Here is a 27,577-nt window from a genome sequence, read left to right as displayed (position 1 = left end):
ACAGAAAAAACAAATGGAGCTGTCATTATAATTATTCTGAAAGATGATATCACAGTTTAAGTATTGGTGGACTCCGAAGATATTCTCTTGAGCCTCTGAGGTTCAGAGATGCCAATGGACAGAAGAAACAATGTAAATCCAAAACCTACTGTTACTGTACATTCCCAAAACAGCGAAAACGAACTAAAACAAAGTTTGAGTTACTTAAATACTTAACAAAAATTTATTGCAAGAGATATATTTCACTGAATTTACAGTTTCAAGGAACATGGTACAAAACGTAGTGCCATCAGCTTTGTCTAAACATTAAATAGGTGCAAATACACAAAGATTTAAAAAAAACCAAGGAACATACTTTACAACATAAATTACAGTACTATAAATATATCTTATGTACATTATACATACTCTTAAGACACCATTTTAATGTACAGCGTATATTGTATTGGTTTTCAAACTATTCAGTGCCTTAATAATATTATATATCAGAAACTTAATAATTTATTTGCATCATTACACTTACAGTAAATGATTTCCTATCAATGAGGCCATAGTTTGGCTAGTTTATTTCCACCATTTCAATAGGCAATTATCCACTTAGATGAGCGTTGACGCAGATAGCAATAGGTTTCACGTGAACATTTTCTCTCCCTTTCATGGCGAGGACTAGAACAGGGGTTGCAGTGGGATGACAGTAGGGTGTGGGGCAAGCAGTGAAGGGAAGAGGGCATGGGGTAAAGGTGGGAAAGCCAGATGGCTAGGATGAAGAACGGACGCTGGAATGATTGGCATCTGAGGAGGAGCCACAAAAGTTGGCTGGTTCCCAGGACAAAGCCTTGGTCCGACCGGTCCCACTGAGATCTGAGGTAACGCTGTTCTGGTGAGAGCTGGGGCGTGGGAAAGAAACTGTTGGTGGGGCTGAAGCACTTTGAAGGTTCCTGCGGCCGCAGCGGCGGCGGCGGCGGCGGCCGCCGCCGCGTGCTGCTGCAGAACCGCGTGGTGCAGAGTGGTTACAGAGGTAGAACAGAAGGGCTGCTGCAGAGGCAGAGGCTGCAGAGGCTGCAGAGGCGGGCTGGGCGGGGGGAGGGCGGCCGGAGCAAAAGTAAACTTGACCTTGTTGGCCAGCATGTTGGGCGGGAGGATGTGCTGGTAGACCTCACAAGGCAGATTTCTGAATTTATCGTGGTTTTCTATGGGGATCAGCAGCGCCTGATCCGGCAGAGCTAATGGAGCCAGGATTTGCTCCGTCGTTACGAAGGTGTGACCGCTGACATGTGCTTCCTTGAACGGTAATGGTGGCTGTGTGTTAAGGATTCCCGAATTGAAACGCAGCCACTCGGTCGAGGCCTCGTTCACCTTTCCTTGTGGAAGGGCCTCTGCCAGTTCGTAATGGCAGAGGTACGATTTCGGTTGCGACTGTCTGAAGTTCCTGTCGGTATTAGGCACCTTGAAAGGAATTTGCTTTTCATGAATATTTATACCCTCACCTCTTTCTTTCTGTTGCAGCAAGGTATTGCCAATTTCTTCTTTTGTTGCGGCACTGGCTACGTGGTAGACAGAGGTGGCGCGTGGGTGGGAGATGTCCCTCGAGTCCCCAGAAGGTGTCTCCAGCACTGATTGCGCAGCCTCACCACAGGCTTCAGGAGGAAGGGGACCGCCCAGGGGCAAAGTCGCCTGGTTTTCTTCTCCCTCTGCTTCTTCTGAGTTCTTCTCAGCATTCGCAACTTCTTGTGGTTTTATGTCCCCTGTTTTGTCTTCACTTACTAACTCCTCCTGGTGACATAAGGAAGAATTGCCCTTCTTGGGATGATCTGTGTTCTCTTTGAGTTCCAAAGCTTCAAACCCGATGTGGAATCTGCTTCTTTTTCTCCTCCGTTTCCTTTTAGGCTTGCAGGGAGCGGAAGCACGTGGGGGCCTCAAGAATTCTTCTGGTAAATAATTCTGTCGATTTAAACTTTCATCCGAAGAATAAGAATATGAATGTTGTCTACGTTTTCGATGGAATCTTTCTGATTCATTAATGAGAGAATTATAACCTCTTTTAACAGCCTGGTTCTGGCTCAGGCAGCTCATGTCGTTTTGAAGAACTAGGCATCTGTGATCCTGACTACAGCCGGATATTTTGGCTTTCCAACTACAGTAAGTTCTGGAGTAAGTTAAATTATGTTTTCCAGACTGTATCACTGTTGGATTGGATTGTTCACTGAAAACAACTGAGCTCTTTGTACAGTGGTTTTTAGAACTGTTAGCGTCATTGCTATCATTTTCAGTGTTTTGAGCTTTACACATTTCTTCATTTTCACTTAAGTATATGGTTGATGGTTTGGGCCTTTTATCAGGTAATTGTTGTGAGTCTAATAATTGCCCTGCAGCTAAATACTGCTTTTCTGAAATTGTTTCCAGTAGATTCTTCCTAGTTATATCAGTGTAACTGTTTTCCGTTTCCATTTGGAAGTGAATTTCCGACTCTTTGGTTTTCTCCCCATGATGGTGCTGACATAACTTTTTTCTTCTTTTCTTCCTTCTACTTTTATGGAACCAGTGTTCATGAGTATCTTTCAATCTTATTTTGTGATATTTCTCATCTAGAGTGCCCTGTTTCATTTGACATTTAGTAAAATTGTATTTTTTTGTGTTTCTGATCCTACAGGAAATATTTTTATACCTCTGACCCATATTCCCATTTTTTCCAGAATTACAGGTATTGGAAAGAGTACCACCAACCAAAAAAGGAATGACCTGGGTGCATTGATTTCTGCTGCCCCCAGTGTCATAATCAGTGAGTCCTACAATAGGTGTGTCCTTGCATTCTGAAACTGGTCTCTTGCAAATGTCTTCTCCCTTCTGCTGAGAAGAAAGACCATTTATCGGCAGTTTATTCTTATCTAGATTGTTGTTTAATTTAGTGGACTTGAAGTCAAAACAAAGAGGGTTACAGCTATAGGAAATTGATGGCTGAGTCGATGTATAAATCAGCATTTCTGATGGCCACTGAAGAATTGTGGTTCCATCTTTGTTAAGTACGGGTACAAATGGTTCACATGGTCTTTTATATAAATCTTTTTTTTTATGGAAAGTTATATTTTCCTTTTCAGAATTTGAAGGGGCCAACATCTCAGGACCATAATTTTTATTGTCAGCTTCAACTATAGATGTATCATGGTCCTTAACATTTTCCTCTGTGATAGCTTGCAAAGATATGCATTCATTAGCTATATCGAGAACTGTGGATTTATTTCCTAACAATTCGGAACTGTTATCACTCATAGGTATGCCTTCATTAATAATAACACTGCCCAGTGGTATTTGATCTGCTAATGGGATTGAATTTTGGCAATTATCTGCATCCGAAGATAAAGGGAGTTGAAACTGGCAAAATGAAGGTAATAAAAATGTATCTTTTTCACTAGAAACTTCTTTCATCTCTTGAGTTTGAGCAGTTTCTTTCTCAGTGCACATTCCTTCTGGTGGATGAAAAGAGTTAGCTTTCTCCTCAGAACTCAAAAGCACATCTGTTGGTGAAGATAGTTGAAGATGACAAGTACCAGGGACAAATCTACTTTTTCTGCTAAATCCTTTTTCCACAGAGGCATCATCATTGTATTCAGAGAAGGCTGCAGCTGAGGACTCCAGCTTCACTGCTGCTTTCTTTGGAAATGCAAAAGAAAAGCCAATTTTGTGTCTGTGAATTCCTTGGGCTTGATCCCCAAGTTGGTTATTTTTTGCTGTATAATTATTTGCACTTTCTGGATCTTCAGCAACAGTGGTAACATCTTTAGTATTCTCTTCACTATGAATCAAAGTATATTTGAAATCTTCCTGGTTATTAACTGAATCCACAGCAACTCTTTGGGAAATTTCATCACAATTTTCTTTCACAGTAACAGTTGTTGACTTGAACATGGGGCCACTTCCAGGAGCACTAGAAACAGAAAAGTACATATTAGATAGGACACTTCTGAAGAAAAATATTCAAACACCCCATTTCAGACACATCATTATAAGATTTCTTTTTCAAATTTTAAGATCTGTATAGGAGAATTACTTTCATTTCGTAAGGTTCTCTTTCATAGTGCTACAGTTGCATTTAGTTACTGATTATTGTTTGGGATAACTTGGAGAAGCTGTCTTGAAGTTATTTCTATAACTATTAACAGCAATGTCAAGGACATTCCTATGTTCTCAACCAGTGCTTCCTGACCAAGGTTCTTTATCCCATGGCCTCCTCAGTGATATTTTGGAATATTGTAGAATCTCTAAAGTTATCTAAATTTACAAATACTTAACATCGTTAATACTACATGGAGAATATGAAGACAGCTTTAAAAAATTATAACTTCAGAAGGGCTGGGAATTCGGTTCAACAATTCAATTCAATCAATGTTCACTAAGAGTCTACACCAGGCCAAGTAGAGTCCTGCCATGCAAAATTAACTGAGATAATACTGGCTTTAGAATTTTATTTAGAATTGCTATTCTTAATATTTAAAAAAAATTACCCTGAAGTTGTAAATAATATAATATAATAGTAAGTGTAGGACAAAAGACTATTTACTTAAGATGCAATTTCTATTTATTTGGCATTGCAGGACACCATAAATAGTGAGTTTTTCTTAAAAGAACTGTACTGTGTGGCATATAAACAAGGAGTTACCTAAATATCATCTTTACCCAAAGAGAGTCATGCTGTGCAGAATTTTCCATTCTATTAAATTTAGTTTCTTAGAAGTTCCAAGTGTCCCCCAATATTTTTAGTTGAATGTTTTCTTTATTGAATCTCTAACACAATGGATTGTTTCACTGCACATCTTTAGAGGCCTCAAATTAATAGGAAAAGTGTGTGTGTGTGCGTGTGTGTGTAATACGAAATAAGTACTATTACTGAGGAAAGTAATTTAGATAAGAAGTTTTGCTCTTTTTTTATACATATCTTATTATTAACTCTAGTTCTCTAAATGTTTCAGAATTTACATTTGCAAATGCTACTTCTAGGACATTTAATTGCATGGGCCCTATGGTTCTCTATAACATTAACTTGAAGTTCTATAATTTTTCACTTACTGCCACACAGAGAAAAAAATATCTGTTGGTATGACTGAATAGCAGTTATATTGGTCTTTGATAGTTCCCTAGAGGATTAAAAATACATTAAATTTTATTTTGAGTTTTTCAAATTTGACATTCCAAAGAATGTTATGATATACCAATATATTCCCCAACACTATATTCAGCATAAAATAGATTTGCTATGAAATAGTTTTGTTTTAAACAAAAAAAGAGGGGCCTATTTGTTTTGGGGTGGAGGGAGAGAACACTCTAAAAAGTTGTCTTCTTTTTATGACAGTTCCCTGTCCTGTATTGTAAATTCTGAATTATAACATTATAACTACACACTGGAGAAGCAGGTCAAAGTGTAAGAGCTTTGAACTTCTAACAGTTATTACTGTTTATTCACAATGAAACTAATTTTGAGCTGCCTCTGCAGTTCACAGGGCCTTCATGATCTTTATTTTTTTTAAATAAAAGATACTTTCAAATAAAAGTCCTCCAAATTTTCAATTATAAATAATTTTCTCTTAAAACTCCTTTTATAATAAAGGTCATGAGATGGTGCTTTGTTCTCTTCTTCAATCAAATATTTTGAATTTCCACCAAGAAACAGAAGAGGTTTCAACTAAGTGTAAATAGCAGAGCAATGTGAAATTAATTTTCTTGAAAACTAAAATTATAGGAATGTTGCCTTTTTATTGAAATGTATATTAAACAGGTGTTTGCATTAAATTCAAATTCAAGTTACTGTTTACAGCTCACAGAAAGCCATGAAAATGTGAGTGCCTTATTCTGGGTACAGAAATAAATAGATTTGCGCCCTTTATTTCTATGTCTTTTTTTTTTTCCTTTGGTCATCATGTTTTAAGAAAAGTTAAGCTTTTATTGCACACTCACCACACAGTTTCCTTTCTTAGCTCGGCCAGCTTGTGCAGGCGTTGGAGTGCCTTTTCCTGTTTTCTTTCATCTTTCCTGGATTTAGATGCTACATTTCGAGCAAATTCCCTTTGTTTCAGTTCTTTGAGCCTCTATTAAGAAATATGGAAATGATTAATAGTATTTGGCTCTATGGCAATGTTAAAGTTACTATTGTTACTGTTGGAATTTTCCAGTACATTATTTTTTACCTCATCTAAGGAAAAGACATTTGTGACAACTCATTTCTAGCAAAAATATTTTTTGTATCTTTGGCCTGTGAAAATACCAAAGCATATTATTACATTATATCAAAGATATATCTAAGCTTTATATAAATTGGAATTGAAAATTTTCATTTTTCTTACTATTTTCTGCTAAGGTGCCTAATTCTGTGCCTAATTCACATCAAGTACTAGAGTCTTGTAAACTCCTAATTTTCAAACAAATTTAACTAGATTGTATATTTCAGTTATATATAATAAGTATCATCATTTTGATGTGCTATATATTAGAAAAGTATCTGGTCCTTTCCATATTTTCTAAGAATAAATGTTTTATGTTAATCCATAAGGCAAATAATCTCTACTAATATGCTTTAAAACAATCCCTCCCCTCAAATATCAGGCCTATTTCCCAAATAATTCAAGATTTGGGAAGAAAATAAATAGTGCTCTTTTCGAAATTCTTTTTACATCGGGCATATTTTCATCTGTATTAAAGGGGGTCAGTTTTTGGATTGAAAAGTTTTGGCCGGGAAAAGCATGTCAACTTGAATAGAATCAATAAATAGCCATGTATGTGGCATGATTTAAGAGACACCAAAGTGGTCCTTTGCCCCAAATATTTTCACTATAGTCTTCCACAGAGACAGTGTATGGTTATTAAAAATAATTAAAGTACTGGGGCGCCTGGGTGGCTCAATTGGGTAAGCATCCAGCTCTTGATCTCAGCTCAGGTTATGACCTCATGGTTTGTGGGTTAGAGCTCCATGTCAGGCACTGCACTGACAGCACAGAACCTGCCTGGGATTCTCTATCTACCTCTCTCTCTCTGCCCCTCCCCTGCTCTCTCGCTCTCAAAAATAAATAAATAAACATTTTTAAAAAATAATTAAATTACTATTTTTTCTGGGGCACCTGGGTGGCTCAGTTGGTTAAGTGTCTGACTTCGGCTCAGGTCATGATCTCACAGTTCCTGTGTTCAAGGCCTGCATTGGGCTCCATGTTGTGGGGAGGCAGCTTGGGATTGTCTCTCTCTCTCTCTCTCTCTCTCTCAATAAATACACTTAAATTTTTATAAAGTACTATTTTTTTCTTATGAATGCTCATGGTGTTATGCATTGTGATATGTCAGAGTCTTCCAGTAGGACACTAAGAGAATAAAATATACACTAATCACATTTTTATTAAGTGATTGAATAAAATCTTAATAAATGCCTTATACGTGTACATTGACATATTCCAGGGGCTTGGAACAATGCTTGGTATATACAATACCTGCTTAATAAATATTTGTTAATTTATATGTGAATCAGATTCTCCAAAGTAGGAATTTTCCCACCTCAAAAAAAGTTAGTCATACTGATGAAATAATGTTGGATCCCAAACGATCTTGCATTATGCCTACTTAATTTCACCTACATGGTATGATAGCTTAAGCTTCAGATAGTCTCTACTATTTTAACTGATGAGATTTATATGAGGTGTGTATATATACATATATATATAAGATTATTCCAGAATAATTCTTTTGAAATAATGTAGATGATATTTTTGAGAATGCTTCTTTGACTGACATATCTGTGAAGAAAACTATTTAGAGTTAAATTTAGATAAAAGGTAGATCATGTCATAAACATCTAAATTATACAAGTATTTTAAAGAAAATAAAACTTTCATATCATTGTTTTGGTGCGACTATTAAAAGTAGCTACATTTTTATAATATGCATTACATTATTATTGATCATAAAAAAAGATCTAGAATTAGAGTATAATAGGCCGAGGAAGTTTTAGCTCTAAGTTTTAGGTATTTATAGTCTTGGACATCTCTATTTCCTAAAACTTTGAAGTCATATCAAGACTTAATCAATAGACAATTATTGAGCAGTAAAAACAGCCATTCTGTTTAAAGGCTAGGGTTTTTTAAAAAAGATTAAAGAAAATGTTTTTACCTTTCTCTGGTTTATGTCTGTATGTCTGTAACTGTGTGGGTAAGTGTATTTGAGTGTATGTGTATTTGGATTTTGCAGAAAAAAGAACACAGATAGGAAAAGATAACAGCAGTTATTGGTTGAGTTATTTTATTGTGCAATATAAGGGCGGAACTGGGGTGCCCAAAAAATCCCAAGAAGGTTACCTGAGAAAAGTGACATCTGATGTGGGTCTTCAAGGATATAAAAAAGCATGAAGAAGAAGGGACAGATGTTGGAAGTAAGAGAATATTTCAGGAAAGTTTTGTGTAAATGTAGCAATAGGAGCATGCATATTCTAAAAATGAAATGCAGGTAGAGACAAGTATGGTTAGAGCAGATTGTATGTGTGGAAATGATGAGAAATGATGAATTACAAGGTCTAACCAAACCAAACCTGCCTATCATATTGTGGAATGTGATTGGAGGAAACACTGAAGGATTTTAAACAATGCAGTGTTACAATGGAATTTTCATTTTTTCAAGAATCATTTGGCATCAGTATGCATGAGATTTTGCCATGGAACAAGATTAAAGAGAAAGACATGCGTAAGTAGGATATTACAATGGTCTAGGTAAGAAACATTAAGAGTCTTTCCTAAGGTAGTTGCAGTAGGGAGGAAAAAGTCGAATTGGTGACTTATTCGATGTGCAGAATTGAGTGGCCTAAAAGGATATGCATTACCTTTACTGAAAATACTACCTGCCATTGTAAGAAAGAGGCATTCAATCAAGAGGGTTTGGGTGCTAGGAGGTGGATGCTAACAGAGAATTTGAAAGAAAATAAAAGTCAAGTTCTCTAAAATAAACATTTAAAAGAATCAAAGTGCCAAAGAAAGCAAAAAGATGTTGAAATACCAATGTAAGAACTAATGTTCAAATAATTTTTTAATTATTTATAAATAATGGTATTTTAACAAATAGGGCTAATTTTATGTCCTACCAGATCCCTTGGGAAACTAGAGACAATAAACAAGAAAGTTAGACTTGACCATTTTTAACAAAATCTTTAGGATATAAATTAATTTCTATTATACACATTATATATATGTGTGTGTATATATATATATTAGAAAGCTAAGTTAAAAGTACAGTGCTTCTAACAAAAAACAAAGCTCTTCTAAAGCAAGTATATGAAATGTCAAGAATTTCACTATACTGTTTCAAATTAGCCATTATGATTTGAATTAACTTGTTTCCATTAGCATAGTTAAATATCAAGGAGTCCATCAATTATCAAATGCCAGTACTGTTATATTTTCTGTGAATAACTGAGTGATTGACATGGCTGGAATCAGACTTCGGATGTGCATTTAGAGAACTGTGTATATTTACAATGTAAATGTTGCTTTAATCTTGTAGAGGTTGTTAAGAAGCACCACGCTACATTCAAGTGTTCCTACTGATGTCACTCTCCCTCTATGTACACATAATTCTCGCAGTGACACACTTCCTGATATCAAGGTATCAGGAGCTTGATAAGGTAAACGAGCTTGACTAATATTGGTGGTCTCTTTAGCTGCAGAGCTTATAGGCCTGGCCAAATACTTTGGTTAGTTTAAGCTGGAATTTATCAGCCATTATATCCTTTCTTGTATTTTTCTGCAGCAAAAATGAAGTCCTACATCATATTTTATATCTAGCAGAATAATTTTGAAAGGTAAATAATAGAAACCAAGTAAATTCTTTTGAGAATGCCAAATGAAAAGAAAACTTAAGTTCAAGTTCCACACAAAGAAATGTACAAGATAATACCTGGGAGACTTATGGAAATATCAATGCTATTTCAAAAGCTTTCTGAACAATTTATTGGCAGTCATTCAAAACAAATTCTTAGTGTTAAATGTCAAGATAGGGATGACAGTCAGCAAGAATTAGAAAATTAGAAGAATGTTAAAAAGAATTTGTGGGAAGATATGGTCTAGCTACAGTATTACAAAACAAATTACAGTATATAATGGCATATTATTCAATTTATATTTTGGAAATATACAAGTAGACAATGGAAAAACAAAAAGAATCAACAGCATTTGGTTATACTATCTCAGAGGGTCTACTCTACCTTTCACTGTTTTACTTCTATTAGTCTATTAAGAACCAAAATGTCACAATCACATAGGTCATTGATCCTCAGATATGGTCACAGGAAACTCATGTAGTTGGATGGTTGGGAAAGTTATGATGATCCTGGTCTCAACTTAGTGATGATGTTTTCAGAGACTGGCAAAGCCTTAAACAATGTGAGAAAGCTTGATAGAGAAAGAGAGAGAGGGACAGAGATAACCATTTAGATAACTCATCAGTTTGTGCTTAGCATTTAGGTAAATTAAACTGTTTTATAATTGCAAACCAAACTTTCATGAATATTCTCATATTTTGTACATTTGTCTAATTATACCCAAAAGATACATTCCCACACAAACAAAACTGCTGGAATAAAAGATATGTATTTGCCCTTTTTGAGGTTTTTCAAACTGCTATTCTTAACTTTAAACCATACTTGTATTCCTCCCAACAGTATATGAGAGTATATATCATAATCCAATACTGGGTAGCATCATTCTTAATTTGTTTAATTAATAGGCAATATGTGATATATCATTAATGTTTTGCCTATAATTCTTTTATTAAGAATGCTAGAATATTTTTGTATACATATTAGCCACCTATATTTCATTTAGAATTAATATTGTTCCTTAAAATTTATTAAGCAATACTGTGTATGTTACATTGTTTAGTTCTGAAAATAAACATATATGCAAACAAGGCTACCATTATGATCCATATTTAGAGAAGACAAAACTGAAGCTAAGCAGATTTTAGAAACTGGTCCAGAATCACATGAAATTCCAGGACTGGAATCAGGATTTCTGTGGGGAATAAGTTCTGTGGGGAAATTCCTTGAGCTTGCACCAATGGGTTAACAAGGTTTAGGACTAAAGCTTCCGAGATTAAGTAAACCGGGCGAAACACCCCCAGCATTGAATAAAGGCACAGGAATAGGAAGCCACAGGATGAAAGCATCTAAGATTATGTAAACAGGGCAAAAGCACCCCAGCATATTACAAAAGCATAAAGCTGCTTTCACATGGCGGAAGCTTCCAGAATAGGTTAACAGGCAAACAGGGCAATAGACCTCTGCAGCAGGGTGAAATTGCCCAGCGCTAATCAGCAAAAGAAAGGTGCTGCTTTGTTGACCCTGAGGTAGCATCTTGCTCTGTCTTATCCCCTAGGCAAGTTAAGATAAACAGCCTGGTGCCTGCTGTAAACAGCCATCTGTTTTTGGCATCAGGATTTTGTTTTGTATTGACCCAAACCCCTAACACCACATAGCTTCAAAACCCCTTTTTTCTCACATACATGAATTAATCACTATTTCATTGTCTCTTTCTGCATTCCATCATGTTTGTAACCCTTCTGATCCTAATAAACATGGAGCAAGGACCCTTACTCAGGGCTCTTGTCTCCTCCCAGATGTTAGCCTCTCTTGTATTCAATTCTGCATCTGCTCTCTTGCTGGACAAGAGAGACCTCCAGACTCAAAGTCTGCGACAGATTTTTTGGAACATTACCTATGATTTATCTCCTATATTTACTTGGCTATTTGTTTTTCAAGCTGTCTAACTATTTGGGTTGGGTTGAGGTGCATATATCCACTTATCTCTCAGAAATTATTAATTGAGTGTACATTATGTGTCAGCTGTTATTCTAAGCATAGTCTATACATATGGGACACAGAAGAATGAAATCCTGTTTGTTTCTCGATGTTTTGACAATACTTGAGAAAGAGAGACATTACAACAATCAAATAAGTTCGCCTTATGCTTTAGTAGAGCATGAAGATCATGGTGGAGGAAAGTTGAACCAAGAGTGTATGTGGCGAGGGCGAGGATACCGATATCAAATACAGTGACGAAAGCAGGTTTTCTATTAGGTTAGTTTGCTCTTTCTTTCTTTCTTTCTTCCTTCCTTTCTTCCTTCCTTTCTTTCTTTTTAAACTTTTAATGTTTTTATTTAATTTTGAGACAGAGACAGAGCATGAGCAGGGGAGGGGCAGAGAGGAAGACACAGAATCTGAAGCAGGCTCCAGGATCTGAGCTGTCAGCACACAGCCTGACGCGGGGCTCGAACTCACAGACTGTGGGATCATGACCTGAGCTGAAGTCGGATGCCTAACCGACTGAGCCACCAAGGTGCCCCAGGTTGCTATTTCTGTTTAACAATGACCATAAATGTAACAGCTTAAAATGGCACACATTTATCATAGGCCTATGCTTCACACAACCAGTGTTGGCCAGGCCGTATTCTCAGCTGCAAGCTTGTCTTGGGAAAAATCATCTCCCAAGCTTCCGGGAACCTGTTGGTAGAATTCACTTCCTTGTGGAGGTAGGACTACTCGCAGATAGCCAGGGCCACTCTCCGCAACTGGAGCTGCCAGCGGTTTCTTGCCTGTAATACATGCACAAGCCATTGCAACATTGCAGCAATGCAACATTGCAGTTTCTTCACCATCAGCAGTCTCTCCATTCTGCTAAGATTGAATCTTATATCATACAATCTATATAAAGCAGCTTAATTAATGGAGTGACATCACATCACTTTTTTTTTCACATTTTATAAGTTAGAAACAAATCACAGTTTTCATCCATATGCAAGGGAAGACTCACTGGGGTGAACTCAGGGTGTGTTCTCCCCTAGAAGATGTGTCTCCTCATTGAGAAGGTGATATTTGAGTAAAGATTTTTGTTCTTTTCACATAGACAGAATAGTCAGAGTAAAAGTACCAGTGAATTGCAGATTATTTTGTTTCAATTACTGCTCTTAGCTGCATGTTAGTGCTGACATTCCTTAGCTGCAAGTTTGTAAAGGGTGGGATAAAGAATAACCGGATCCACAACATTAGGCAAGTGACAGATGATAGAGAAGGAGAAAACTCAGACCCAGTTTCCAGACAGTTCTGCACTGTATGCAGGCACCATCCAAAAGTGGACAGAGCAACACTACAGCTTTCCTCTGGGACATCTCTGAAGGGCAGTGATGAAATCCTCCCAAAAGAGAGAGTTTTGAGCGGTGAAGCTGGTTGTTCATTTTGGTTGGGAGGAGAAATGGCCAGAAGAGATATACTGATTCATGTGTTGTGGCCCATGGGTTAGCTGGATGGTTAGAAACTTGGAAAGCACAAAATTAGAAAATTAGTGACAAGGAGGTCTGGGGGAAGAGATATGTGGCTAAATTCCTCTGAATGGACTAAAAAAGATGTTTGTGTCCCACAAGAATGTTCTACAAAGGGTCATCTCAACAGAAGAGGATTTTTATAATTATTTAGATAGGATAACCTGTTCTGTGGATACAAGATAGTCTCTTTCCTCAGCCACCCCTGTCACTGTCCCATGAGCTCAGGAACAGAATGGCCATGGTGGCAGGGATGGTTGTTATGCATGGGCTCAGCAACATGGAACCTTTTCCTCAAGGATGACTCTCTGTAGCTATTGCTGAGGGCCCAATCTGCCAGCAACAAATCAGTACTGAGCCAAAACAAATGGACAAAGAAAACAAAACAGAAACACACTCATTAATACAGAGTACAGACTGGTTGTTACCAGAGGGGAGGTGGAGGAGATAATGGGAAAAAGTAGATAAAGGAGATTAAGAGGTACAAACTTTCAGTTATAAAACAAATAAGTCATGAGGATATAAAGTACTACATAGGGAATATTATCAATAATATTGTAATAACTTTGTGGTGACAGATGGTAACTAGACTTATGATGATCATTTTATAATGTCAAATCATTGTTTTCATACCTGAAACTAATATAATATTGTATGTCAACTTTATTTCCATTAAAAATTTTTTAAATACATAAAAAGTTGAAACAAAACAAATAAACAAAAAACACAGAGCCCCCAATATGGCACCATTCCCAGGAGTGATCAGCCAGTTCAATTTAATCAATTTAAGCCAATTGATTAAATTGGGACAGCTTCCTTCATGAAAATGGCAGTATTTTGTTCTCCCTGGAATACATGCTTACTCTGGATATGGACCTCTCATTCTTCCATGCGATGCTTCTGCCAAGACTACAGGCCATAGACTTATAAGATGCCTTATTCACTATCATGGTATTCCACCCAGCATTGTTTTTGATCAAGGAACTCACCTCACAGCAAATAAAGTGTGACAATGGGCCTATGTTCATGTAATTCTGATTTTATTGTGTTCCCCATCATCCTGAAGTAGCTGGTTTGATACAGTGGCAGAACGGCCTATTGAATACTCAGTCACAGCTCTGGCTGGATGGCAATACCTTGTGGCACTGGGGCAACATTATCTAGGTGGCTATATATGCTGTGAATCAAGTTCCTATATATGGTGCTGTTCCCCGCATAACCATATTAAAAGGTTAAAAATCAAGTGGTAGAAATAGGGATGGCACCACTCAATATTACCTCTAGTGACCCACTAGCAAATATATCCTTATGATCCAGGGGAAAACAGACTGCCACCCCACAAAGAGGGTAAGGAAAATTATGTCTGGAATATAGGAGATCCCTTCTTTTGGCAGAGAAGATCTAGATGCTAAAGACAGCAGAGCAAATAAATAAATAAATAAATAATAAATAATAAATAATAAATAAATAAATATTCCTGTTTCCTAATAGCATCATTGAATTACTGTATCATCCTTGGACAGATTACCTATGTAGTTTTGGAGAACAAAAAAGAAAAAAAAAAGCCAGCTTATTTGAGTTTTCTGTTACCTGCAGCTGAATATAACCTTAACTTACATACCCACTTAGTAGATGTGTGACTGGATAATTCACTTCATATACTCAGACCTTTGTCTCTACAGATGAAGATGCTGATGATATCTAAAATTCTTTCCAATTTTTACATTCTAAGATCAATGCTTTCAGTGTCATCATTTAAGCTGGATTTAGGTGGTACTAAGTAACATATATTTAGAACAATAAGAAGAATTGCCTTGTTAGGTGGTTTCCCTTCTATAAGTAAATCCATTACTGTTTTGAGTTACTCTAATACTTCTTTTTCTAGTTTCATATTTCTTAGTAAGTTAATATATCACCCACTATTACTGTTTCCAGTTTCAAATTTCTTTTGAATTGCCAAGAGTAGTTTCTACCAAGAACTATTTTCAATGGCTTTTGAAAAATCTAAGTATGATTTCTATCTTACAGAGAAGTGATACCCTCAAAGAATTACAACTCAATCACCATCTCTATTTCCTGAATCAATTTGGCTCTCTTGGAAGACACAATGCAGTAGGTACTATTAGAATATTAGCAAATGTATTTCTTCAGAGGAAGTTAAGATGTTCAAGCGAATGGTATCACACTTCATTGTGTAATTTCCTTCCAGTCATTATTTAATCAATGGCATTATGCTGAGTGAACCTGTGGAAGACTCTTTTTAAAATTTCTTTTCCCATTACTATCATGAATGTGTATCATTTGGACATTTCTCATGGAAGCTTTAAAAGCATCTAATCTTTTAATGGCATATCAGATCTGAACAATATCTTTCCCCAAGGCCTCTCATTCTTCAGATTCCATTAACTCAAGTTTCTCTTTGTGGACAAAAAAGTCATTCTAGTTCTAATATAAAAGTCTTTGCAATCTGTATGTGTTATGTCTACAACTGATTTTCCAACTATTCAGTTCATTTTCTTAAGTGCTGAATCAGAAGTGTCTCGTGCATTGTAAGTACTCATGAATGCTTGTCAAATTGAATTGGCCCAGGATGGCAATGATTAATTTCCTCATACAATAGGAGGCTTTGGAAATTTACTAACAAAAATCTCAATCAGATCTTTGGTAGTGCAAGGAAAGCCATGTAAACTCGTATAAGAAATATTGACACTTATATTTAAAACTACGCAAACAACTTGAGGGACCCGAAGTTGAAGAATAGTTAAAAATTATGGTTTGATTTTAAAAGGAAATATCATGCAGCTATCACCAATAAGAACTGCAAAATAGTAGGATATTGATGTATTTTGCTATTTTTAAAAATAACATGCTAATAACTTACAATATAATCAACTATATCTGCATCTAGAGTAAAAATGCCAGAAAATAGGCAACATGTTAATGATGTTTCACTTTGTAACATAAAATCAAAAGAATTGTACTTTTATTTTCCACTATATGGTGTTTTCCCATTTTTTTCTTATTAGTACACTTTACTTTTATTTTGAGGAGAGATTTTTAAAATTATATTTGAAATATTAAAATTATATATATTTCAAAACTGAAACAAAAATTACCAGTATGTGGATCCTTTCATCATATGCTCATATTTATGGTTCGATAAATAACTACATTGGTCTAAATATTTCTAAGCTCTCTCAACATGCACAAGTAAATCAATATAACCCGATAAAAATAATAACATCAAACTGGTGATTTTTTACATATGTGATTTTTAACAACATGAAATATTTGTGGATTAATATTTTTATCATCTCTTTGGTATAAATATAGTGGAAAATAATATATAGGGCAATAGTCAAAACTGTGGAAAATACAATATTATTATTATTATATTATATTATATTATATTACATAATATTATATTATATATATGTATCCTTTTACTTTTTATTTTTCTTGCACTCAAAAATATTTATATATGTAATTACAAGTGACTGATTACTTAGCATATAATGAAGAAATTATACATGAAGGATTAGCAAACATTTTCTATCCTATGGAGGAATTTACTTTGATGTAACTTTATAGCTGTGTTTCTTAGACATGTAATAAAGGTAGATATCAATTGTGTTATTAGGCAATTTTGCCTCTGATTGAAAATAATTTCTGTTTGGCAAATTGTGTCTGGGCTGAGAAGAATGTGAAGGAGTTATTAACACTTGATAAGAAGCCATCAACTGGTGCCCTCCCAGACAAAACTAGGTTTGTCTCTTGCCAGAACCATGGTAGTTATACCCATGGAAACTTTTGCAAGACAGAATAATTCCTAATTTGTGAGATGGGGCATCTAAGCCACAGTGGCTCACATATCTACCCATTTGATCCTCTCTCTCACCAACTAAATTGTAACTTGGAATGCCGAAGGACAGAGCTACAAAACTGCTGTGGGAATATAAAGATCCCAGCTGGGGAGAAAAAGCCTGGTGTGAGATGATAGCCTGTATTTTTAAAGTGAATATGTGGTATAACTCCAGGAGGATGGACTTTTAGTATTTAGTTGAGCACATTACCATCCCAAACAAAGTGGAGTTGTAGATTTATCAAGAAATTGCCCAAACTCTACATTTAATTTCTGTGGTGATATCTTGTTAATATTATCCCCCCCCAAACCTATGTTACTAATATCAAGTATCTAGGAAGGCAGTATTTATCATGGAAAAATTATGAGTTTGGGAATATTTCAAGAGATTGAATTAGACCTCACCATTTGTTGTCTGTGTGATCTTTAGTGATTTTGTCTCCATTTGTAAAAAGGAAACAAAAACACCTAGGTAAAGCACATTTACTTTCCTCCACTAAATAAATATCAGTTTCTTTCTCTTCCTTGTTCTAACTGTGAAATTAAAAGTAGAATTCCACCTATTGTGTGTAGATCTCATTTGAGACTGAGTTCATTGGACCAAAGCCTACTTTATCTTATAAACTTGGACAAAAACTCTTTCTCAAAAATAGTAATTAACCAACTGACATAATATTTAAAGAAACAAATATCAGAAATATTTTGATTTAGGTTAGCTTAAATGTATAGATTTGTATGTTTTTTATTAATAAATATGACATTTCATTTGTGTAACACAGAGATGTTAAGTAAATTTGTAGAGATAGACGACATTTTAGAATGAACTTAGATTTGTTTTAAGTTTATTTATTTATGTTAAGAGAAAGAGAGAGAACGAGCAGGGGAAGGGCAGAGAGAGAGAATCCCAAGCACTGACAGTGTGGAGCCCGATGAAGGGATCAAACTCACAAATCATGAGATCATGACCTGAGCCGAAACCAAGAGTTGGATGCTTAACTGACTGAGCCACCCAGGCACCTCTAGATGAACTTAGATCTTTTTTTTAAATTTTTTAAAAAATCTTTATTTTTGAGAGAGAGACAGAGTGTGAACAGGGGAAGAGCTGAGGGGAGGGAGACACAGAATCAGAAGCAGGCTCCAGGCCCTGAGCAGTCAGCACAGAGCCTGATGTGGGGCCCGAAATCATGAACCATGAGATCATGACTTGAGCCGAAGTCAGACGCTTAACCGACTGAGTCACCCAGGCACCCCTAGATCTTATATTTTAGAAAATCAATATTATATTTCATTTGTCTGAATTTTTCAATTTGATTCATATGTTTGTTTTGCAGCAATGGTTCCTATATATATGTTTTAAGAAATTAAAAAATAAATGTATAAAGAATGCATATAATATTTTATTTTGCTCATTTTTGTATAAATTATTAATACTCTCAGTATTAATACTCTCAGTAGATAATTATAAAAGAACTAATTTGTTTTAACATGTCAGGTAGTTTTGCTGCATTTTCTTATGAAACTAATGGGATTGAGTTAATACTACTTCACTATTGCTTTCAGTTGACAATAGACTTGTTCCTGATACAACAGTACAACTGTCCTCACAAAGGTTCTAAAAAAGCATAATAAAAAAATAGGCTTGTAACTTAATCACTTTAAAGTTTGAGCAGCTTCTGAAGGAACTATTGTATTAAAATTTCAAGTTAGAGTTATAAGTATGAAGAAGAGTGTTGGTGGAATTTTAACTCCAAACACTGAAATTAGTTGTAAACTTGGTCAAAGTAACAGAACAAAAGCAAGTTATGTTTTTTTGCTTTTATTTTTATTTATCCAGTGCTATTCTGACCTCTTTTACTGGATATCTATTTAAAAATAATTCACTGAACTGATTTCTGGAGAAGATGGTGGTGTAGGAGGACACTGGGCTCACCACATCCTGCTGATCACTTAGATTCCACTCACATCTGCCTAAATAATCCAAAAAACCACCAGAAGACTAGCAGAACAGACTCTGTGGAGCCAAGCGTAGACAAGAGGCCCACAGTGAGTGGGAAGGGCAGAGAGGAGGTGCTCACTATATGGACTGGCGGGAAGGAGACGGGGCAGTGGAGGGGCAGCCCGCTCGACGAGGCAGAGCTCCCGAATCTGACTTGCAAAGGTGAAGGGGCCAGACTGCGTGAGTTCTGACAGCCAGCAGGACTGAACATCTGGAATGTTAAAAGTGAACAGATCTGCTCTTGGAGAGCAGAGAGTGGGGAGAGCAAGAGGACACTGGGAGGGAGAGGTGTTGAGCCTCAGAAGACAGAACTCAGCTTGGTGGGGGACAAAGGCACTGGCCAGCGCCATCTCCCTCTCCCATCCCTCAGCTGAAATCCCAAAGGGAACCAGTTCCCATCACCGAACTTGCTTGCACCACGCAAACACGCAACACTGTACTTCTGTGGATCTATCCACAGACCTGGGAGGGTCTGCCTGCCTCCCTCCCAGTGGTGCAGGGCCCCTCCTGCAGGGGACCACCAGCTGCAAAGCGAGCTAAGCCTGCCCCTCCCGCCACTGCGCACCTTGTGGATCCATCCCAGCTAATATGCCAGATACCATCAAAGCAGCACCACAAGCCTGGCAGTGTGCAAGTATCCCAGGCAGGGGACACACCATTTCACATTGAGTCCTGCCCCTGGGAGAGGGGAAGATAAGGTACACACCAGTCTGACTGTGGCCCCAGCAGTGGGCTGGGGACAGACATCAGGTCTGACTGCAGCCCAGCCCACCAACAAAAGTATCTCTGGACAGTACATGGGAAGTACCCTGCAGTTTGGAGCCTCCCAAGAACTACTCAAAATGATGAAACGGAAGAAATCTCCTCAAAAGAAACTCCAGGAAGTAATGACAGCTAACGAATTGATCAAAAACAATATAAGCAATATAACAGAACAAAAATTTAGAATAATAGTCGTAAAATTAATCACTAGGCTTGAAAAAAATATAGAGGACAGCAGAGAATCTATTGCTATGGAGATCAAGGGATTAAGAAATAGTCATGAGGAGCTAAAAAATGCTATAAACGATGTGCAAAAATAAATGAAGGTGACCACAGCTTGGATTGAAGAGGCAGAGGAGAGAATAGGTGAATTAGAAGGTAAAATTATGGAAAAAGAGGAAGCTGAGAAAAAGAGAGATAAAAAAAAAAATCCAGGAGTATGAGGGGAGAATTAGGGAACTAAGTGATGCAATCAAATGGAACAATATCTGTATCATAGGAATTCCAGAAGATGAAGACAGAGAGAAAGGGGCTGGCTGAAGGTGTACTTGAACATATCATAGCTGAGAACTTCCCTGAATCTGGGGAAGGAAAAAGGCATGAAATCAAAGAGGCACAGAGAACCCCCTTCAGATGTAACTTGAATCGATCTTCTGCATGACATATAGTGAAACTGGCAAAATACAAGGATAAAGAGAAAATTCTGAAAGCAGCTAGGGATAAACAGGCTCTAACCTACAAAGGGAGACTCATAAGACTAGGGGCAGACCTATCTACTGAAACTTGGCAGGCCAGAAAGGAATGGCAGGAAATCTTCAATGTGATGAACAGAAAAAATATGCAGCCGAGAATCCTTTATCCAGCAAGTCTGTTATTCAGAATAGAAGGAGAGATAAAGGTCTTCCCAAACAAACAAAAACTGAAGGAATTCATCACCACTAAACCAGCCCTACAAGAGATCCTAAGGGGGATTCTGTGAGTGAAATGTTGCAAGGACCACAAAGTACCAGAGACATCAATACAAGCATGAAACCTACAGATATCACAATGACTCTAAACCCATATCTTTCAATTATAACACTGAATGTAAATGGACTAAATGCTCCAACCAAAAGACATAGGGTATCAAAATGGATAAAAAAAAAAAAAAGACACATCTACTTCCTGTCTACAAGAGACTCATTTTAGACCTGAGGACACCTTCAGATTGAAAGTGAGGGGATGGGGAACTATCTATCATGCCACTGGAAGTCAAAAGAAAGCTGGAATAGGATACTTATATCAGACAAACTAGACTCTAAATTAAAGGTTGTAACAAGAGATGAAGAAGGGCATTATATAATAATTACAGGGTCTATCCATCAGCAAGGGTTAACAATTATAAATGTCTATGTGCCAAATACGGAGCCCCCAAATATATAAAACAATTACTCACAAATGTAAGCAACCTTATTGATAAAATTGTGGTAATTGCAGGGGACTTTAATACTCCACTTACAACAATGGAAAGATCATCTAGACACAGGATCAATAAAGAAACAAAGGCCCTGAATGATACATTGGATCAGATGGACTTGGCAGATATATTTAGAACTCTGCATCCCAAAGCAACAGAATATACTTTCTTCTCTAGTGCACATGGAACACTCTCCAAGATAGATCACATACTGGGTCACAAAACAACCCTTCACAAGTATAAAAGAATTGAGATCATACCATGCACACTTTCAGACCACAATGCTATGAAGCTTGAAAATCAACCACAGGAAAAAGTCTGGAAAACCTCCAAAAGCATGGACGTTAAAGAACACCCTACTAAAGAATGAATGGGTCAACCAGGCAATTAGAGAAGAAATTAAAAAATATATGGAAACAAATGAAAATGAAAATACAATAATCCAAACGCTTTGGGATGCAGTGAAGGCAGTCCTGAGAGGAAAATACATTGCAATCCAGGCCTATCTCAAGAAACAAGAAAAATCCCAAATACAAAATCTAACAGCACACCTAAAGGAAATAGAAGCAGAACAGCAAAGATACCCAAAACCCAGGAGAAGAAGAGAAATAATAAATATCAGAGCAGAAATAAACAATATAGAATCTAAAAAAAACTGTAGAGCAGATCAATGAAAGCAAGAGTTGGTTTTTTGAAAAAAATAAACAAAATTGATAAACCTCTAGCCAGGCTTCTCAAAAAGAAAAGGGAGATGACCCAAATAGATAAAGTCATGAATGAAAATGGAATTATTATAACCAATCCCTCAGAAATACAAGCAATAATCAGGGAATACTATGAAAAATTATATGCCAACAAACTGGACAACCTGGAAGAAATGGACAAATACCTAAGCACCCACCAACTTCCAAAACCCAAACAGGAAGAAATAGAAAGCTTGAACAGACCCATAATCAGTGAAGTAATTGAATCCGTTATCAAAAATCTTCCAACAAATAAGAGTCCAGGAACAGATGGCTTCCCAGGGGAATTCTACCAGACATTTATTTTTTTTTTATTTTTTAAAAAATTTTTTTTTCAACGTTTTTTATTTTATTTTTTGGGACAGAGAGAGACAGAGCATGAACGGGGGAGGGGCAGAGAGAGAGGGAGACACAGAATCGGAAACAGGCTCCAGGCTCCGAGCCATCAGCCCAGAGCCCGACGCGGGGCTCGAACTCACGGACCGCGAGATCGTGACCTGGCTGAAGTCGGACGCTTAACCGATTGCGCCACCCAGGCGCCCCTCTACCAGACATTTAAAGCAGAGATAATACCTATCCTTCTCAAGCTGTTCCAAAAAATAGAAAGGGAAGGAAAACTTCCAGACTCATTCTATGAAGCCAGCATTACTTTGATTCCTAAACCAGACAGAGACCAAGCAAAAAAAGAGAACTACAGGCCAATATCCCTATGACTATGGATGCAAAAATTCTCAATAAGATACTAGCAAATCAAATTCAACAGCATAGAAAAAGAATTATACACCATGATCAAGTGGGATTCATTCCTGGGCTGCAGGGCTGGTTCAACATTCGCAAATCAATCAATGTGATACATCGCATCACATATTCATCGCATAAGAAAAGATAAGAACCATATGATCCTGTCAATCGATGCAGAAAAAGCATTTGACAAAATTCACCATCCTTTCTTAATAAAAACCTTTGTGAAAATCGGGATAGAAGGAACATACTTAAACATCATAAAAGCCATTTATGAAAAGCCCACAGCTAATATCATCCTCAATGGGGAAAAACTGAGAGCTTTCCCCCTGAGATCAGGAACATGACAGGGCTGTCCACTCTCACCGCTGTTGTTTAACATGGTGTTGGAAGTTCTAGAATCAGCAGTCAGACAACAAAAGGAAATTAAAGGCATCAAAATTGGCAAAGATGAAGTCAAGCTTTCACTTTTTGCAGATGACATATTATACATGGAAAACCTGATATACTCCACCACAAGTCTGGTAGAACTGATACATGAATTCAGCAAAATCGCAGGATACAAAGTTAATGTACAGAAATCAGTTGCATTCTTATACACTAATAATGAAGCAACAGAAAGACAAATAAAGAAACTGATCCCATTCACAATTGCACCAAGAAGCATAAAATACCTGGGAATAAACCTAACCAAAGATGTAAAAGATCTGTATGCTGAAAACTATAGAAAGGTTATGAAGGAAATTGAAGAAGATCTAAAGAAATGGAAAAACATTCCATGCTCATGGGTTGGAGGAATAAATATTGTTAAAATGTCAATATGCCCCAAAGCTATCTACACATTCAATGCAATCCCAATCAAAATTGCACCAGCATTCTTCTCGAGGCTAGAACAAGTAATCCTAAAATTTGTATGGAACCACAAAAGACCCCGAATAGCCAAAGTAATTTTGAAGAAGAAGACCAAAGCAGGAGGCATCACAATCCCAGACTTTAGCCTCTAGTACAAAGCTGTCATCATAAAGACAGCATGGTATTGGCACAAAAACAGACACATAGACCAATGGAATAGACTAGAAACCCCAGGATTAGACCCACAAACATATGGCCAACTAATCTTTGACAAAGCAGGAAAGAATATCCAATGGAAAAAAGACAAATGGTGCTGGGAGAACTGGACAGCAACATGCAGAAGCATGAAACTAGACCACTTTCTTACACCATTCACAAAAATAAACTCGAAATGGATAAAGGACTTGAATGTGAGACAGGAAACCATCAAAACCCTAGAGGAGAAAGCAGGAAAAAAACCTCTCTGACCTCAGCCACAGCAATTTCTTACTTGAAACATCCCCAAAGGCAAGGGAATTAAAAGCAAAAATGAACTACTGAGACCTCATGAAGTTAAAAAGCTTCTGCACTGCAAAGGAAACAATCAACAATACTAAAAGGCAACCAACGAAATGGGAAAAGATATTTGCAAATGACATATCAGACAAAGGGCTAGTACCCAAAATCTATAAAGAACTCACCAAACTCCATACCTGAAAAACAAAGAATCCCAGTGAAGAAATGGGCAGAAAACATGAATAGACACTTCTCTAAAGAAGACATCCAGATGGCCAACAGGCACATGAAAAGATGCTCAACATCGCTCCTCATCAGGGAAATACAAATCAAAACCACACTCAGATACCACCTCACGCCAGTCAGAGTGGCTAAAATGAACAAATCAGGAGACTATAGATGCTGGCGAGGATGAGGAGAAACGGGAACCCTCTTTCACTGTTGGTGGGAATGCAAAGTGGTCAGCTGCTCTGGAAAACAGGGTGGAGGTTCCTCAAAAAATTAAAAATAGATCTACCCTATGACCCAGCAATAGCACTGGTAGGAATTTACCCACGGGATACAGGAGTGCTGATGCATAGGGACACTTGTACCCCAATGTTTATAGCAGCACTCTCAATCATAGCCAAATTATGGAAAGAGCCTAAATGTCCATCAACTGATGAATGGATAAGAAATTGTGGTTTATATACACAATGGAATACTACATGGCAATGAGAAAGAATGAAATATGGCCATTTGTAGCAACGTGGATGGAACTGGAGAGTGTGATGCTAAGTGAAATAAGTCATACAGAGAAAGACAGATACCATATGTTTTCACTCTTTTGTGGATCCTGAGAAACTTAATGGAAGACCATGGGGGAGGGGAAGGAAAAAAAAAGAGGTTAGAGAGGGAGGCAGCCAAAACATAAGAGACTCTTAAAAACTGAGAACAAACTGAGGATTGATGGGGGGGTGGGAGCGAGGGGAGGGTGGGTGATGGGTATTGAGGAGGGCACCTGTTGGGATGAGCACTGAGTGTTGTATGGAAACCAATTTGACAATAAATTTCATATTAAAAACATAATAATAATTCACTGAACTTAAACAGAAGGTGCAGCTTGCATTCTGTGTGAACCCAATTTTGTATCATCATGGAAAAATGATAAATAACTGTTTACTGAAAATATGTATTATAGTAGGTAAACAAAGTATATTCAATAAAGCAAATCTTCTATACTAATTTTCTACTGAGTTTCACATTTCTTAAGTTTAATATGTGGGGATACCTGAGTGGCTCAGTCACTTAATGTCCAATTCTTGATTTGGGCTCAGGTCATGGTCTCATGCTCATGAGATAGAGCTCTGCATTGGACTCTGTGCTGGGATTGGAGTACACTTAACGATTCTCTTTCTGCGTCTCCTCTGCCCCTCCCCTTCTTAGGCTCTGTCTCTCAAAAAAACAAAAACAAAAATAAAAGTTTAATATATTAATATATGGAACTGTTTAAGTGTAGTGGTTTTAATGAGTTGTCTTTCTAAAGTCAGCTAGTACTAATACCTATTGATGTAGCTGTCTTAGCGCTCTAATCATGGATATCTGTCTGTGGTAGACATAATAATGGTCCCCCTAAGACTTTACCACAATAACAACCAATACTTGCAAATAGGTTACCTTGAATAGCAAAAAGACTTTTTAGATATGTTTAACGTAAGGACCTTGAAAGAGGGGATTTTTTTCTTGATTATCCAGGTGGCCAGATACAATCACAAACATTATTATAAATGAAAGAGGGATAAAAAGAGTCACTCAGAGAAAGAGATGTGATAACAGAAGCACAAGTGAAAGAGAGAGAGATGTGAATATGTTATGCTGCTGCTACTGACTTTGAAAATGGACGAAATAGGTTACAACCTAAGGAATGAAGGTGGCCTCTTAAGGCTGGAAAGACCAGGAAATGGTTTCTCCTCTAACTCCTCAAGAAGGATCCCAATCCTGCTGACACCTTGCTTTTAGGACTTCTGACATCCAGATGTAAGACAAATTTACGTTGTTTTAAACCACTACATTTGTAGTAATTTGTTGCAGCAACAATGGGAAACTAATAAAGTACCTGAGATATAGTTATTTTCTAGCACAAACTTACCAAAACATAACACAATAGTATGTTTGGGGGAAAGATTAAATTCAAGCCACAAGATTGATTGACATTTATTTGTATGACTTTATAAATAATATCATAAAGAAATTTTTGCCCTCATATATTAAATGTAAACTTCCTACTTTTTAGAATTTTTTGGAAAATCAAACTAAAACAATATATATGATAATACTTCTCAAACTATAAAATGTTGTGTACTTATGACATAACTTTTACCATTTTTATTGTTTACATGATAAAGCCTTTCATAATCTGAATCTTCAAGCCTAAATTTCTGTCAGCATTCCTCTTAGAGTCAGCAATGTGACTTCCTAATTTCAGCAACAAAAAATTTGGCAAAATAAAGTATATTATATGTGGGATACAGAGTCATATTTTTTTCAGAAGAGGAAGGTATCATATTTCTCAGAAAGCATTTTTAAGAAATCGTAAATGAGCTTTGGGTAACTGTCAAAAACAAAACAAAACAAAACAAAACAACAACAAAAACAGAAAGGAAAGATAGAAAAACGGGCATCACAGGTAGTTTTAAATCAGAAACAATGACGGCAGGATGCACAAAAGAATGTTTAGAGTTTAGCATAACAGATGTAGAATGGTGAGATAATGTATAAGTTTTCTACTTCTGCCTAAAATAATCATTGGCTAAATGATTACGATTTAGCCAAACTAAATGGCTTAAAATGACACACATGTATTAGCCATAGGTCCTTCAGTCAAAAGTTAGGCACGGAGTGGCTGTTTTCTGCTCAGTATACAGAGCTGAAATCAGAGTGAGTTTTCATCTGGAAACTCTAGGGAAAAATCCACTTCCAAGTTAATTCTTATTGTTGGCAGAATTCAGTTCTTTGTGATTGTAGGACTGAGACATCTGTCTCCTTGTTGGCTGTCAGCTAGAGACCTCTCCTGGCTACTAGAAGCTGCAGTATTCCTTGTCCTATAGTGTCTGCCATCTTCAAAGCCATCAACTGAGAAGTTTTCATGTGTCAAATTTCCCTCATTTTTCAAATGTCTGAATTCTTCTTAGACAAGCCAAAGAAAACTGTTTTTAAAGGGCTTATGGGATTAGGTCAAGCCCAATGAGATAATCTTAAAGTAAACTAATTTGGGATCTTAATTGCATCTGCAAATTCACTGCACAGTAGAACGTAGATTAATGCATAACTGAATAACTGGGAGACGATGAGTGTACATAAGG

At 36.8% G+C, this 27,577-nt stretch overlaps 1 protein-coding gene across 1 annotated transcript in view; it reads right to left on the bottom strand.

Moving 5' to 3' along the window:
• Window positions 1–200: 200 nt before the first annotated feature.
• The window catches only part of ZNF804A (zinc finger protein 804A), a 286,887-nt gene continuing 259,510 nt past the window's right edge, over window positions 201–27,577 (bottom strand). Inside the window, exons 3-4 of the mRNA XM_086719104.1 lie at window positions 5,947–6,077; window positions 201–3,922 (exon numbers count right to left, since the gene is read on the bottom strand). Coding sequence (XP_086575230.1) covers window positions 667–3,922; window positions 5,947–6,077 — 3,387 coding nt within the window. The 3' untranslated portion in view covers window positions 201–666. The remainder of the gene's footprint in view (window positions 3,923–5,946; window positions 6,078–27,577) is intronic.

Source organism: Puma concolor, chromosome C1, assembly GCF_028749965.1.
Source record: "Puma concolor isolate L17-30 chromosome C1, mPumCon1.1.hap2, whole genome shotgun sequence".
NCBI classification, from domain to species: domain Eukaryota; kingdom Metazoa; phylum Chordata; class Mammalia; order Carnivora; family Felidae; genus Puma; species Puma concolor.
Note: the sequence above shows the minus strand (reverse complement) of the source record. Positions and strands in the feature narration are given on the sequence as shown.